Raw genomic sequence first — 15,006 nt, 5'->3', positions numbered from 1 at the left:
CCTACCTCAATCTGCCCAACAGTGTGCTCGGGAATAGCAAGGATACTAATACTTTAGCAAGGTGCTGTCCTGAGGGCAGTACCGTGGGCTGGTGTTATGCTGAGGGTAGGTAATGGCACTGCAGCATCCCCTTCTTCAGCCTCAGCCCTGACTTGCTCTGCACAGACAGGTCCCAAGGTATCCTCTCCAGATCGACTTTCATCTTTTGGAGGTTTGTCCAACCCACAAGCCATCAGCTTCCGTACATCTAAAAGAAAACAAAATAAAATCACCCTCTGTCCATTGAGAACAGTTTAACCCCTCCATCTACATTCCCAAGAGAGCAGATGTCCCTGCTACCTCTTTGTGTGTGGAAGTAGCTCCACAGAGTACTTCCAGCTGAGCCTAGCAGCCTTCACCAGCAGCTCAGTGGAAGCCAGACCAATGCCAATGTCCAGAAGCAGGGACTCTCCCAGACCATCCCATTAGCAGTCTCCTTACTCCATTCATTAATAACTGTACTGGGAAAACGGTCCAACGGTTGCAGTCAGCAAACAACTTGAAGCCACATCCCCTGCCTGAAAACACTATATGGGCAGCACCATGTGCAGGGAGAGAAGAGAAAGACATTCAGCACTTTGCACTACCCTATTCCTGGCCATATGATGCAAAAAGACTGAGTCTAGACTCCACTGTTCAATTTTCTTCCCATCCTGCCAGAGCTGATTCTGCTTTTGCTGCTTTCCTGAGGAAGTGCTTGGGACTGCTACCTCCTCTTGCTCCCCACAACAGGCAGCCTCACCTGAGAAGGTGGCTGGCAGGAAGGTCAGGAACACATGCTGCGGGTTGACCAGCTTAGCATAACATCGCCATTGTGGGGGAAAGGGCCCCGTTGTGTCACTCAGGGTCACGTCATCCTCAGGCAGCTCTGTGTTGCCAAGGCTCTGATGAAAGAGCAGAAGCTGGATAAGCTCATAGCACAGGCCTACCTTGAGGCAGGTAGCAACCACACAGAGCAAGTCCCTCCATGACTGCTGGTTGGCACAGTGCTGAAATCACCCTGGTCACCCCCTGTACCACTCTCGGAGCAGCCTAGCTCGAGGAAACACAGCACACACAGTCAGAACGCGCTTAGCCAGCTTTGCTGGGGCCAGTTCTGACCTCCAGGTGAGGTTTCAGATGGTTTCTGAGAAATGTGTGGCACAGCACCAGCACTGCTGTAACAAGTTAGGCCCATGGTAAGTGCAACTATCCACACACCTACCAGATTCCTGCTTGACTTCAGCCACAGGCTACAGCTTGCATTGCTGCCAAGCATGGGGAAAACACCAGCCTTTCAATCTGTTCCCAACCCTTCTACTAACTCTCCTGCTCTACAACAGCTGCTGCCTTGCCTTCAGAGGGAACTCAGGAGGACAGCAGCATAGCAATACCTGCAGAGTACTTGTCGAGCCAGTAATATCCCTGGTGCCATTGCTGCCAACAAGATGATAGGATGCAGAAGCATCCTGCTGCTCCAGGGTCCCAGAGGCTTTCAGGGTTTCTTCTGAAATGGAGCAGAGAAACCAACCTGAGAAACACCAGCTGACGAAGAGACTTGAAAGCAAGGCTCCTGAAACACCCCAGCTTCCAGTGTCACTGCTGCTATGCTCCTGAACTTTACCTCTGATTACAGGGAGTGTGAAGGGGGGTTGATGGCCATCACGATCCCGTTGCAGAACCTGCTCCATGAAAGCCACATGATCAGCATCAGCCATGGGGATCTCCCGGTCACTGAGGTCATGCTGCAGGCAGCCATGGAAGAGGTTTAGTAGCATTTCATTGGGCACAAACGAAGAGTCCTTGGTCACCTCCTCATTCTCTGCTCCAAAACAGAACCATGGCAGCTTCAGAGACAGCATCTCCACAGCCATCACTTGCCCAAACCCCCAGGAGACAGCCCTTTGCACAGTGACACTTCCACACAGCCAGGAGTTTCCTCCAGCACCTCTGCAAGACTGACTTGGAGAGTGTTGAGGAAGCCCTGGAGTTCCAGCATCATCAGCCTCCACTGACTTACCCTGCTACTGCAACTGTTCTGGAGATGTTTGGGGCTAAAGACAAGAAACCATCACCACAGAGCAACAGTCTAGGTTTAATGTTTTCAAAAGCAGTTCTTCCAAAACTATCAACCCCGGAAAGATGGCAATATACTGGACAGCCCTGGGGCTGCAGAGGTGGGAAGAACAGCACTGAGCTACTGAAAGAGGCATGGCAGCTCTCACATGCCTGCTGCCCAGGGAGACAAGCACACAGAGCAGGGTGCCCATAGCCATGGAGGGAGGACAAGAGGAGGCAGGTGGTGGAGGCACCTACCTTTTGTCAGCATTAGGAAGAACATTTCAACCTGCTGGCACCTGGGCAACAGCTTCATGAGGTTGAACTGGAATGGGATCTCATGCACTCGAAAACCAGCCCCCATGTCTGGATCTGCAACAAGAACTGGGAATGTAACATGCCTGTGGGCACCACATAGCCCTGCCTCCCAGGCCACCTCTGCATGCATGGTGCCAGCCCTAAACACGAGTGAAGGTACACAGTAACGCTGCCCCAACTCCCTCTGCTTAGGAGGGAAGAGGGATACAAAGAATGAACGCGGGGAACGGACAAAGCCTGCTGGAGGCTGCAGCAGGTTTTGAGCTACCTACAGAGAGGTACCTCACTGGAAGAGTCCCCTGAGCTTATTGCCACCATTATACAAAGAGAGACAGGGAGCCACCACGAGGCCTTACACAGCTCAGGCCCAGAACTGTCAGGGGACAAAACCTGAAAGTCAGTGTCACAGGTTAACACTGCTGGAGAACAATGACCACGCTGCAAGCCAGAGGCAACCTGAACTACCGGCAGTCAGGAACAAGGACTCCCATGCTCTTGGGAGAGATATCCCATCTGGTTGGCTCTGCACACCCCTGCAGGCATTTCCTGTCCTCTTCCTCAGGAAAGGAATCTCTGCCCTCCGGGCCCTGAGCTTTCCTGGCCCTTTCCCCCTCCCACAGGGCCAGTGATGGGATCCAATAGGGTTTCCTCAGGTCCTGCTCTCAGCCTTTGGGATGATCCTGGCTCCCTCAAACCCACTCAATATCTGCTGTGTTATTTACTGCAAGGCAAGCAAGCAAAAGACTTAGGGTGGGGTGAACTAATGACAAGAAAGCAAAAATAGTGAGGTTCTGGCTGACAAGAGTGAACCCCCAAACATACTCATGGAGTTATCAATGAACTATTTTAATCACGTCAGATCAGATACACAATCCTATCCGGAAGGAAGGGGACAGAACAGACCTCCTACGGTCCCCCTCCCTATCTTTGTGGGATAATGGAGCATTCACAGAGGGTCCAGAGATGAACAGGACCACCAGAAAGCAAGTGTCCCACAAACTGCTCTGTGTCTTGTAACTCAGAAAAGAAAAGCTCTTTGTTCACATCATTTACAACTTCTGTACAACCACCTGCCCAGGCATACCCTGCCCATCACTGTATAAGTGAGCTCATCTTCCATCTGCTCCAGAAGCCAGCCTCACTCACAGAATTATAGAATGGTTGAGGTTGGAAAGGACTTCTGCAGGTCATCTGCTCCAACCTCCTTGCTCAAGCAGGGTCACCTAGTCATGTCTCCAGCCTGGGCAGAAAGCCTCAATGCTTTTTTGGCCTTCCCAGGATGAAGCCATTTCTCTGGCAGCTTAGCACAACTGCAACAAAGTGACCCACAGCCAAAGTCTAGAAAGTCATTGTCAAAACACCTGTTCCACCTTCCAGAAACCTCTAACAGGCCCTGAGACATTCAGGGCCTAGCTGCCTCTTGCTCCATCAAACCTGCTAGGACACAGATACTGGACTCACCTTCAGTAGCTTTGGCGTCTGAAGGAGGGCAGACCCACTCCTTGTTCTGGCACAACTGGCTGATATATTCAAAGGTCAGCATGGTGGCAATGCACGCAAGGTCACGAGGATAGAGCTGCAATAAGCAGTCAAGGCTCAGCTGTATGCAGCAGAATAATTACCCCCAAATGTAGGAGAAAACAGTCTAAAAGTAAGGAGAGGAAACACCCATAATCCCATCCCCTGACTTGCCCTATTCTCACTCATTGCTCCCTCCTCCTCCACCATCCCTTTGGCCTCTTTTTGCCTTGTTCAGGAGGTGCATTTGCAGTACTGCCTGCAACCCTGCTCTGGTCCAGCTTGCTCCGCTCCAATGGAATGGCTCTTGACAAAGTAATTTGTATTTTCCCACCCATCCCAGAGCAGCATTGCATCCACTGCCTTGCAATCCAGAAACCTTTTCTGTCCAGTAGCCCAGTTCCTCTTTTAGGAATCTCAGGCTCTTTTGTTAACAACATTCCCGTCTCTTCTGGCCCTCACTAATTCATCTGCAGCGTTGCGGTGCACTTGCAATAAACCCCTCTCTCTCCACAAAAGAGCCCATGCACCTACCCCTTCAGAGACTCACCGCTTTAGGTATTTTCTGGTAGGGCAAGCCATGGAGGTGCTTCCAATTCTCAGCAGTACTGTGGACATGGCCACTCTGTGGCTCTACCCAGCATTCAGTGACCAGGTTCAGTTCTGTGTCCACATCAATGGCCTCTACCTCTGTATCATTGTCATCATCTGTGGAAAAGCTGGAGGAAAGACATAAGGCAAGTCCTGCAAGATGGCACAGAGCCAGCAGCCCACTGCAGCTCCTCTCAGAGCTGTGAAAGCAGCCACACAAACCGTATGTTTGCAGGCAAAGTCCCAGCTAACTAGTGATCAATCTAGGACAGCTAGTTGTCCGTACTAGACTCCCTCCTTCCCACACTGCCTGCAAAGGGCAAGTCTGGAGCTATGACACTGCTGCCAGCCCTCCCTGGGAGCAGGGCAACAGCCTCACCTGTCCTTGGTGGAGGTGGAGTGGGGTGGGAAGAGGATGTATTGGACGACACAGGTGTGCTTCTCCCTGCTGCTGCTGCTGCTCTCACTTGAGCCGTCAATCTGGAGGGGAGACGCTGCGTGAGCCTGGCCAGCAGCAACAACCCACACCTACCCAGTGCCCCCTACATAACACAGCCCTATCACCCAGCTCCACTAGTAGCAGTGGAGAGAGGGAGCCTGTCCCAGCCTCATGAACTCTGCCAGCACAGCATGTCTCTACGCCAGCAAAGCAGCTCTCTCTGCAGATGAGGACAGGAAAATGCCCAACCCACCAGGTGCTTTACTTCAGGGAAGGAGGTAGGTCTCCCTGTACATGTCAAGGGTGTGTGCTAGAAGTGGATGGGAACTCCCATCACAGGACGGTGAATTCACCTCAGCAGAAGCAATGAAGGATTGTCTCCACACTGCAGCACCCAGGCTCACCTGTATGGGCAGCTCCAGCACCATATTGATAATTCCATCCCCACTAGATGCAAAGTGGAAACCCTCTGACAGACGAACCCTGGCAACAGAGAGGCAGTCAGGAATGGAGGACTTGTCTACCCACGCTGCAGGCCTTAAAACACAAGAATGACTGTACCCTTCACCCCATAACACCTGCCTTCCCAAGACAGGGAGCTACACACAGAGAATGGGAAGCTGTGACACTTTGCGCAGGACAGCCTGTGTGAAGATCAGCATACTCCAGGCACAGTAACACCTCCTGCCCTTTTGTATGTTTTTGAGGACTCTCCTTTTCCTCAACGGCAGCTGTAGAACTGGATAAAGCACTGGCCCAAGTCGCTCTAGAAGCTGTGTACAGGACCAAACCCCTCTGCACTGCAGCTTCAAATGTTACCTATAAGGCCTCAGATCTACCCTGCTTTCTCTGCATCCCCAGGACTAGCTGGAGAAAGCACCCCTGTTCAGGTGTGCAACTTACTCTGTGAGCGTGGAAAGGAGCTGGGCTACAGCGGTGATGGGCACAGCTGGTGCCAGACCTGACTGGACACTCCAGATCCAACGCTGGTGATAGAAGTAGCGGGACAGCGAGGCCAGGGTGGAAGAGGCAGTGCGATTGGCCACCATAGTGAGCGGACCAGACACCGGGGGATGCTCCAGGTTGAGAATGAAGGGGGCTCGATAGTCAGAAGGCAGCTTTTCATATCTAGGAGAGGGCAGAAGTGTGGCTCACTGAGGTGGAAAGAATGTTCTGCTCAGAGACGGAGCTGTCCGGATTTACAGCCTGCTTGCTGGGCCCAGGACAGAGCCCTCCAGCAGCACAGCACAGCTAGCCAGCACAGAATCCTGCTCAGACAGTAGTAATTAAATTTACTTCTGCAACATATTTGTTAAGAGTAACAAATCTGCCTGTCCAGCAAGGCCTCCTGCTGCAAGTCACAGCCCTCTCAGACTACAGCTGCCATTCCCAGCCACAAACCCACAACCCAAACCCACCCCAACAAGGACCAGCTTCACAGCACTCTCATCCTGCAACTGGCAGCACCATCCACAGACCCTCCTCTCTCCCACTTCCCAGGGCAAGGAGGCTGTGCTCATGGCCTGGATCTTCATCACTACCTGATGAGTAGCTTCTCCAATGGTTTGTGCAGTACAACTAGGCAGGGTCTGTCTGAGAAGGCTGACTGGGCCCCAGCCACAGGCGGAGACTTGGAGGGAGAACTACTGCCAAACATTTTCCTCTTTGCTTTTGGAGTTGCCTCCTTGCTCTGGACCCTGTGGGGAAAGCGCAGCTGCAAGATTCGGTCCCGTAACTCCTCCACTATCTGTCATGGCAAAAGCAAAAGGTAAATGTGACCACCTTTGTCTGGAGACATAACCTAGTCAAAATAAGCTTCCAAAACAAGAGCCTGACTAAAAGGAACAGAACACTCCTTGAATATACAGAGGAACAGGAGTTAAAGGTTATTTCACTTCTGAGGCACTAGCAAGATCAAGATGACACAAGGCTCTTCGGTCCACATTTTAACAACTATAAATATTTTTAAAAGCAAAAGAAAGGTCAAAAAAACCCCAAAGACGATTTAAAGGAAATCACCTTCTATAACTCTGATGAGCATGCCAGCTCCTCCACAGAAGCTGTCTGAGTACCCACCCTCATTCCTCCCCTCCTCAACAGCCTACAGTAAATGTAAACTACTACATATAAGATAGATCCAGGCTGTTCCTGTGGCTGACGTGTTCCCTCACTATCATGTTCATGTGTCAAACCCTTATGGTAAAAGGTTTCAAGAGCTTATGTTATTTTTTAGGTTAATTTTTTCCAAGACATTTTCAAAATGACTTCCTGATTACTCTTCATAGTTTTTAGCAGCTCTGAATATGTTTCTACCCACACCAGCACCTAATCCCCACAATGCCCAGTGTTTTCTTTGAAATTTCCATGGTTAAATTTCTTTTCGTGATCTTTGTTCAACTCATTTTAATTTCCATTACCATTGTAGGCAAACAGGAGAACAGCAGCTCTCCATCTCCTTCCTCAACACTAATTATTTCAGCAACTTTCCCCATCATTATTATGTCTTTTTCAAGAAAAAGAGTGTCCTCAAACCCAGATGATAAGCAGAGCTCTTTTCTGCACTACAATGCCACTTGGGTCCCCTTCGTGGTTTCATACTGGTAACACAGAATCTCTGATGGTGTTTAAGCTCCCAAATCTAAGATGCACTATTTTGCAGTTATCAGTACTGACTTCCAGCCACCACCATGCTGCTTAGGTGTCTACAAAGTACATAGGTTGAAAGGGAAGAGAAAACTAAATAGCTTTGTGCCACGTGCAGATTTTCCCAGCTCACTATCTGCAGATGAGTTCCCTACCCTTTGACTAGTAAAAAGACTGGGAAAACCACAAACAGCTTCTGGTTTGATGAGAACAGAGCACTTTTGCAATTTCCTTGCCCTGTTCCCTAAGACAGTTGCTGTTTTATGACACCTCATTCCTACTCCAGTTCTGCAGTTATGCCCTGTATGAAGTCTCACCAAAAGCCTTCTCAAAGTCAGACTGTACCAGGTACCTTCCTTTCCTTAAACACTGGAAATTTGAATAGCTCAACACAAAAACCCCTTCACCTTAAACAAAGGGGTCTAAGTTCTAATCAGCCTAATGCTAATCAGCTAATCAGCCCTATGGCAGGCAAAAAAAAAAGAAAAAGATTGTGCATGACACAATTTATGATCTACATACAGCTCCTGCTGCAATGATCTGGAGCTTGCCCAGAGCTGCAGGGTATGGTGCCTGTCTCACACCTTCTTCATGAGACAGGTATTAACTTACACCTGCCAGAGGGAACTCCTTCATAAAACCTGTCACTTGGCATTACCAGCCCACGTGCTGGCCCAGCAGCCAGTGCCCAAAGCCTGGATCCCTTAAAGACATAAAAGGGCAGATCCTCCAGAGTGCCAGAGCATTTAGTGTTATCTGGGTTTATCATCTCCGAAAGATATGGTCCTTCCCATGTTTGTCAACTTCTCCTCAGACTAATATAACACTAAAGCTAAGTGAGACAAACCAAGGATTTCTTTCATGAACACAAAAGAACAAGGTTTGATGATAAACCTCTTGTTTATAACAAAAGGTTCACACAGCTTAATAACAGGACATCTTTCTCGTACTTACTGTTTTACCTAGGAACACTTAGACTTGTCTCAGCCATTAGAGCTGGAAAAACAGTCCACAGTAACCCCACCTTCTGCATCTGACTGGGGCAGCCCATTTCTTTTGGTACAAAGAGGTTATTAGAAGTCTATCTAGCAGACTTGCATCTCTTTAAAACATTATTTGGGTATTAGATTTTTTTCTCTCTCTGTACTGCTCATGCGGGGCATTGTTTGCATTTTAACTCTAACTCCTCCGTGCCCAAATGATACAGCATACACATGCAATTCGTCACCTACTGAAGCAGATAGCCTAGAGAACATGTAGTACATCCATCATAGAGGTCTTTACAGATGAGTCAGACAAGTATTTGCTGTTCCTGACAGAGTATTGATTACACTTTGGTCACAAGGATAGACTAGATAACCTTTGAGTCATTTCAAGCCCCACAGTTGAATTAAGCAGTGGAAAAAACATTCATGTGACCAGCTACTCTATTGATCTTCAAGTCTTTGGGTTTAGATCTTCCACAGACTTAACACAGAAAGCTTTGTCCAAACTGTCCCTTTCTTTCACAGTAAACTCACACCCATCTAAGCATTAACATAGTAGTTAATTATTAGGAGACACCTGCCCACAGTGTCATCTGTGATCTACCCACCACTTCCAGAACTTCTTGCCCTGCTCCTACCCCAGGAAGCAGTCAGCCAGCTCTCACCTTGTTCCTGGCCTGTGCAGGTGTGCCAATAGGGAACCCCAGCCGGAGAACCATGCAGGGAGCTTTGGAGATGATTCGCACCACATAAAACGAGGAAGGTGTGGGATCCTCAGAGCTAGGGAGGAGGGATTAAGACAGGGCTGAAATAGCATGGATCTTGCTGCTCTGTCGTGTCAGACCAAATGGAGGCCTGCTCTGCAGAGCTCAACAGCCCACACAACTTGGCAGCAACGCACGTCAGTTCCAGTGCACAGAAACCCCCCAGCTGACTTCCCTCTCACCCTGGGCTGTGCCTGAAGTGCACTGAGAGCAGTTCAGAATATGCAGGGATTCATACCTGCTTGTCTTGCTCTTATCCTCTCCTCTAGATATCTGTTTCTGGCCAATCACAGCGTACTGGTCTAATCAGATCTTTGGTCTGGCCACATGCCCGATTCCCCACATGGCACTGGTTCAGAGCCACTCACCTGTGTATAAGTTTGACATAGGAGTAGCCCTCCACCAGCACGAAGCTGCTCCAGTCCCGCAGCAAGGAGGTGAGCGCTGAGTGAGAGATGCGGCACTGGATGGTGCTGTAGCGGCCATTGTTGCCCGGCGTGTGCAGGTGCTTGGGCACAGGCCTGCAGGGTATGGCAGAAAGTCATTTTAGAACCACAGTTTCTCTTCTTCCTCCAAACAGCCTACATCAGCCTTATTCCTCCACAGCAGCCAGTATTCAAGCACCTCCCCTACCTCTGCCTGTTGGCAAGAGCCACACTCCCTGAGCGCACAGGGATCCTGCTCTCCCTCATATTATTTCTATCTCCCTCCATGCAATATATGGCTATTATTCACAGAACTCTGCAGTTAGGACCAGCCTCAGGAAAGCAAAGCTTCTGGGGAAGATGTTGTCCAGCAGCAAACAAAAACATGTGGGATAGCTGCAACTGGATGATCCACACTACCTGCAATCAGGAAATCCAAACCCAAGAGTGACTTCAGAAATTATTTATGCTCCTGAGAACAGATGCCCTCTTGACAAAGATGACTTCCCAACCCACAGTCCCTCTCAGAAAAATGAGTCTTCACTGTCCACCAGGTCCCACTAACAAGGCCCTTCCCTTGGCCAAAGGCACCTGCAAGACAGCTGCAACTGCAACTGGACTGAACTGGACGCCCTGCTTTCCCAGGCTGGCCCACACTGTGCACATGAGCTCAGCCCTGCCAGTTACATACGTGTCATGCTCCAGAAGGAGGACTATACGATGCATGTGCAGCCACCTCTGCCAGAAGTTGGCATCCATGGAAAGGATAGGCTTCCAGTAGGAGGCAAACTGGGAATGGCTCGAGTCAGACCCACTGTGCTGCAGGGATAGCACCTGGGAAAATGACAGGGCAATATTCAGCAAGAAACTGTCTGGTTCCACTCAGAGAGAGCAGGAATTTCTCTAGTGGCTGAGCTGTGTAGGCCTAGAAGGCTAGCCACATCCCTGGCTTTCAGTAACTGCCTCTCAGCAGAATAACTAAGAGTGTTCAGATTGAAACAGGCAGTACAATGTAAGCAAAAATTAATTAGGTTCCTGAAATGTCAAGTTAATTAGGAATTTAACTACTTCAACCATGGAAAAGATGGCATATGTAATGGTATGCTTTCTGACTGAGCGGGGAATATATGGCTTGTGTCAGCAGAGCAATTAAACACTGCGATAACTCATCTGAGAGTGCTCATGCAAATAGGGTACCAGCAATGTGTGGCATTGGGCAACTCTAACATGTTTGTATGGTAACACTGTGATTCCACCAACTATAGCAACTCTGCTGACACAAAAATAAAGTGGTGGTTAGCCATAAGATGAGATGCTCCAGATATACTGTGGGATACATAACCTACATAGTGAAAATTTACTAGGCAAACCTAAAGAAGTAAAGGGCTTAAGCAATAAAATTAAAGGGATAGTTCTCTTTAATTTAAGCTCCCATAGCTTTGATATCTGCTAGTCATGTTCTACCAATGCCAAGGACACTGCTAGCAGGGATAATATGCTAGCACTTCGGCTCAGTGAGCGTCAATGTGTTTAATTTTGCAGTGGAAACTATTAGCTCATATTTTGTTTAGTTTCTCCTGTGCAGATGACAAGTATCTCTCTTGCACCTTCCACATGAGTGCTCAGAGCAATGAGCCTATTAAACAACAACTATTCAGCACATCCTATATCTTCACTCAGTGGTGCTGAGCTACATCACCAGAGCACAAGACTGCCAGCAGCAACTCCACGCATGAGGTATCCACTGAAAAAGCATGGCAAAAGTAAGCATGTCAGCTTCACCATTGGTCTCACACATCACATCACTACAGCAAAAGGCTTCACAGCACACTTGGGAGACTTGCTGTGGGGCTTAGATGTGTAGCTGCAGCAATAAAGACATAGGGTGACTTCTCAGAGAGGAAAAAGTATGGGATGGGATGCTCATACGCACTGCATTGCACCTGAACTCTGTTACTCAGCAGGACAAAGAGCAAGAGATGAAGGCTGAGAGTTACAGAAGATCTTGATTGCCTGTTGGGACTCAGCATCCCCTGGTGCAAGACAGAACAGGCAGGAGGGACAACCTATCCCACATTAAATGGGGGAGAGAGGGAACATACCGGAGTAGTGGAGCCTGGGGGGATGTAGAATAGGGGCACCCCGTTCTTGGTGCTCTCAGGAATGGTGAAGTGTTCTGGGACTGTGTCAAAAGACTGCAGATGAACCAACATCTGATCTGTCTGGTTAATACTGAAAGAGAAGAGACAGTTAGCCACAAAAGCCCAGGTTCCCCTCCTTGCTGCCCCAGTCAGCCCAGCGGCTGCACACACAGAACTCCCTACATATCAAGAGCCCATCTGTACCAACATAGCTTTCTAGGGCAATGCTGGGATCCAATGCCTGACTGCAAAGAGCATGTTAAGGGAGTTCAGGTGTAACAGCTTAATATATAAGGAGGATGATCAGAGTTGGGAATGAAGAACTAGAAAAGGAATCTACCGAATAGCAGGGAGTAACGGTCACCCTGGCCAGGAAATGGCTATAACCCACAGGTGCTTCAGGCCTAGAGACATGAGGTGTTGCTCCTGCAAGACTGTGCTGTAAGAACACACCACCTCTATGGGATGGCAATCAGAGTTAAGGTTTGCATCACAGGATCAGGACTCAGGGGCAGCAATACCTTCACCGTGAACCAGTTTGAGTCTTTTCCTTGGCTAGACACCAAGCTTGTGGCCAGTCATGCCTCTTCCTCAGACCACATTCCTTTGGGACCCTGAGCTGGGATTGCCACCTGCATAACCCATGCCCCAGCATGCCAAGGCAGGAATTTCTTTGTTACATTGGATACTGGGAACTGCTGGGGATGATCCGGCTCACCTCTGCAAGGTGTTCCAGAAGCGCCGGATGACTGTGGTGCGGTACAGACTGGTGATAGGCTTCCTCATGGTGCAACTGATGTCATGCAAGATGTCATAGCTTCCCTCCATTGTCACCTCCACCCATGTGCTGCGCTTTGATGGGTCCAGGGGCCAGGGTGTCACAGCTAAGTACTCTATCCTCATGTTATGCTTCCAAAGCAGCACTAGTTTCACCTCCAGCTGAGATCCACCTGCATGGAAGCAGAGGAATAAGTTCAAGTGCTTGTTTGGTACACATCTGAGCTTTATCTCTGACCAGGGACTCCCGAATACTGTGACATTGGTTGATCGCTATGAGAAGGACAAAGTAATCTAGCAACTGTTTGCTGTAGCTGAAGTCATTCTCTCCCCAACAGAGGGAGGCTTTGCTTATATGTAGCATTTGGCAAGAACTCCACGTTCTTCCTACACAAACAGTACTTCATGCAATCTAGAACTTCAAGCATCAAAAGCTTTTCATCATGTTTGCCCTCTTATCCTCCCAAAGTTAACAAGTTAAGAATGAATATTCACCCATTGTTCAAACTGTACATTTTCATCTTTTTCTTTAAGCAGGCCATTGCGTCTCCAGCAAGATTAACACAAACACCTGACAGCAAGCCTCACTGAGCCAGAAGAGCAGAAAACTGTCACACTCCTGCTGACTGTGCATGTGTATTTGTACCAAAACAACCCAGGGAAACAAATGACTTTCTGTAACACTGCCACACTGCTGTTCCAACTGCTCAGTCATCTATTCTGATGTCCAGCTCGCTCTACAGTTTGCCAGACTGCAGCATTTGTGAGATGAGTGATTGGATGTGCTGGAAACCGTGCGAACAGGTCATCAGCCTGGATCCCATGTTTCCTGCAGAGTTGCATTTGCTTCTGTCATAGGCATATCATGACATCCCCTTCACAGGCTCATTACACTCCATTTTAAAACCATCTTGCTTTTTGCTCCTATGGTCCCTGCTTGAAGGCTCCCTCAGAGTACTCTTCCCTGTCAATGTTTGGAAGAAACCTTCCAGAGTACATGTGAAATTCACGTTCATAAATTATTTTTATTCTGAGAAGGTTCATTTCCATAACATTGACAAGGAGTGTGCACTAGGGGAAGAAACCCTTACCCAGTTTCAGCTGTTACTGTGCAGGTTAAACCAAGCCATGGTCATCCACCTATGACAGAATATCCACTCTCCTTAACAGTCACAGATGTTCCTGCACCTCAAGAATTCATCTTTTCTGAACAAAGATGATCAAAGGTGTATACTATACTTCACATGAGAATTACTAGAATTTTATTTAAGGTCACTAATATTTTCCACAATGGGCGCTTTGTGTTGCTATAAATGCATTTGCCAGGGTTGTACCATCTGTTGTTTCTATATGAATATTTTCTAGTTTATCAGAGGGGCTAAACAAGAATTTATAAATTTGTCTCTCTCCATTTCGTACTGTCACCTCACGCTTATTGCTTTAGTGCTTATCCACTGCTTTCTGCACAGTATCTTAGTTCTCATAACAAAGCCTTTCTACTTCATCAACAGCAAACATGACAAGTAAATTCCTACATTTTTTGCCTAGATCATTAATGAAAATATTTCCTACTTCCACCTGTGTTTCCATTAGTCATCCTGGCTTCACTCCTACAATCCAAAACAAGCAAAACTAAAAACACAGGCAAAATATTTGTTTAGTTTGAAGTCATACCTAGATGAATCTTTAGCTTGTTCTTACTGCAAAGCGATCTTTTTCTGGTTCTTGACTTTACAGCTAATAAAAGTTTTTGCTGCTTTGATTTCTTTCATGAAGTTCAGCTCTGATTTTTAGAAAACTCACTTATCTTCCCAATTACTGACACTGAGAACAGCCATTCTCACTGGCCAGCTCATGCCCAGCTATTTTTGGTGCTGGACTGATTCACAGAGGAAGATGAGGTTTTGAAAAATGTCCTCCAGGCTCTCCTCAATACACAGCCACACAAAACAATGAGTGAGTTGTTGTTTTTTTTTTTTTTTTTTTGTTACAGAGGGCAATCCTCTGCCATTGTCCCAGAAACAAACTGGAGAGGAGCTGAGCTCCATTACACACCATGACCCCACAGCTACTCAGACATAGCTTCTCTCCCTTCCATACTTTTCAATCTTCCCTCTTTTGCAAGCCCTTCTGCATTCCTAACTAACCATAGTAGCCTTCTAAATGCCTAAATATCTAAAGTCAAACAGTGAGGGTAACCAGAGCACTTATAAATATCACAAACAACCTCTCTAGGCAACTCTGAGCACAAAGCTAGCTATTTATTCTATTTTGCCTTTGGCAAAGTGAAACAGAAAAGCGACAGTGTCGAAGTCCACAACTGCACTC

At 48.0% G+C, this 15,006-nt stretch overlaps 1 protein-coding gene across 1 annotated transcript in view; it reads right to left on the bottom strand.

Moving 5' to 3' along the window:
• The window catches only part of SZT2 (seizure threshold 2 homolog (mouse)), a gene marked incomplete at its 3' end in the record, with an annotated part of 45,160 nt that overhangs the window by 19,775 nt on the left and 10,379 nt on the right, over positions 1-15,006 (bottom strand). The window contains exons 9-23 of the mRNA XM_010285638.1: positions 12,620-12,851; positions 11,863-11,992; positions 10,452-10,594; positions 9,704-9,856; positions 9,237-9,351; positions 6,484-6,689; positions 5,846-6,070; positions 5,347-5,425; positions 4,883-4,983; positions 4,463-4,631; positions 3,856-3,970; positions 2,335-2,448; positions 1,643-1,840; positions 1,413-1,525; positions 782-923 (exon numbers count right to left, since the gene is read on the bottom strand). Of these exons, the coding sequence (XP_010283940.1) occupies positions 782-923; positions 1,413-1,525; positions 1,643-1,840; positions 2,335-2,448; positions 3,856-3,970; positions 4,463-4,631; positions 4,883-4,983; positions 5,347-5,425; positions 5,846-6,070; positions 6,484-6,689; positions 9,237-9,351; positions 9,704-9,856; positions 10,452-10,594; positions 11,863-11,992; positions 12,620-12,851 (2,235 nt within the window). The remainder of the gene's footprint in view (positions 1-781; positions 924-1,412; positions 1,526-1,642; positions 1,841-2,334; positions 2,449-3,855; positions 3,971-4,462; positions 4,632-4,882; positions 4,984-5,346; positions 5,426-5,845; positions 6,071-6,483; positions 6,690-9,236; positions 9,352-9,703; positions 9,857-10,451; positions 10,595-11,862; positions 11,993-12,619; positions 12,852-15,006) is intronic.

The sequence above is a fragment of the Phaethon lepturus genome, unplaced genomic scaffold (genome assembly GCF_000687285.1).
Source record: "Phaethon lepturus isolate BGI_N335 unplaced genomic scaffold, ASM68728v1 scaffold46524, whole genome shotgun sequence".
In the NCBI taxonomy this organism is placed as follows: domain Eukaryota; kingdom Metazoa; phylum Chordata; class Aves; order Phaethontiformes; family Phaethontidae; genus Phaethon; species Phaethon lepturus.
Note: the sequence above shows the minus strand (reverse complement) of the source record. Positions and strands in the feature narration are given on the sequence as shown.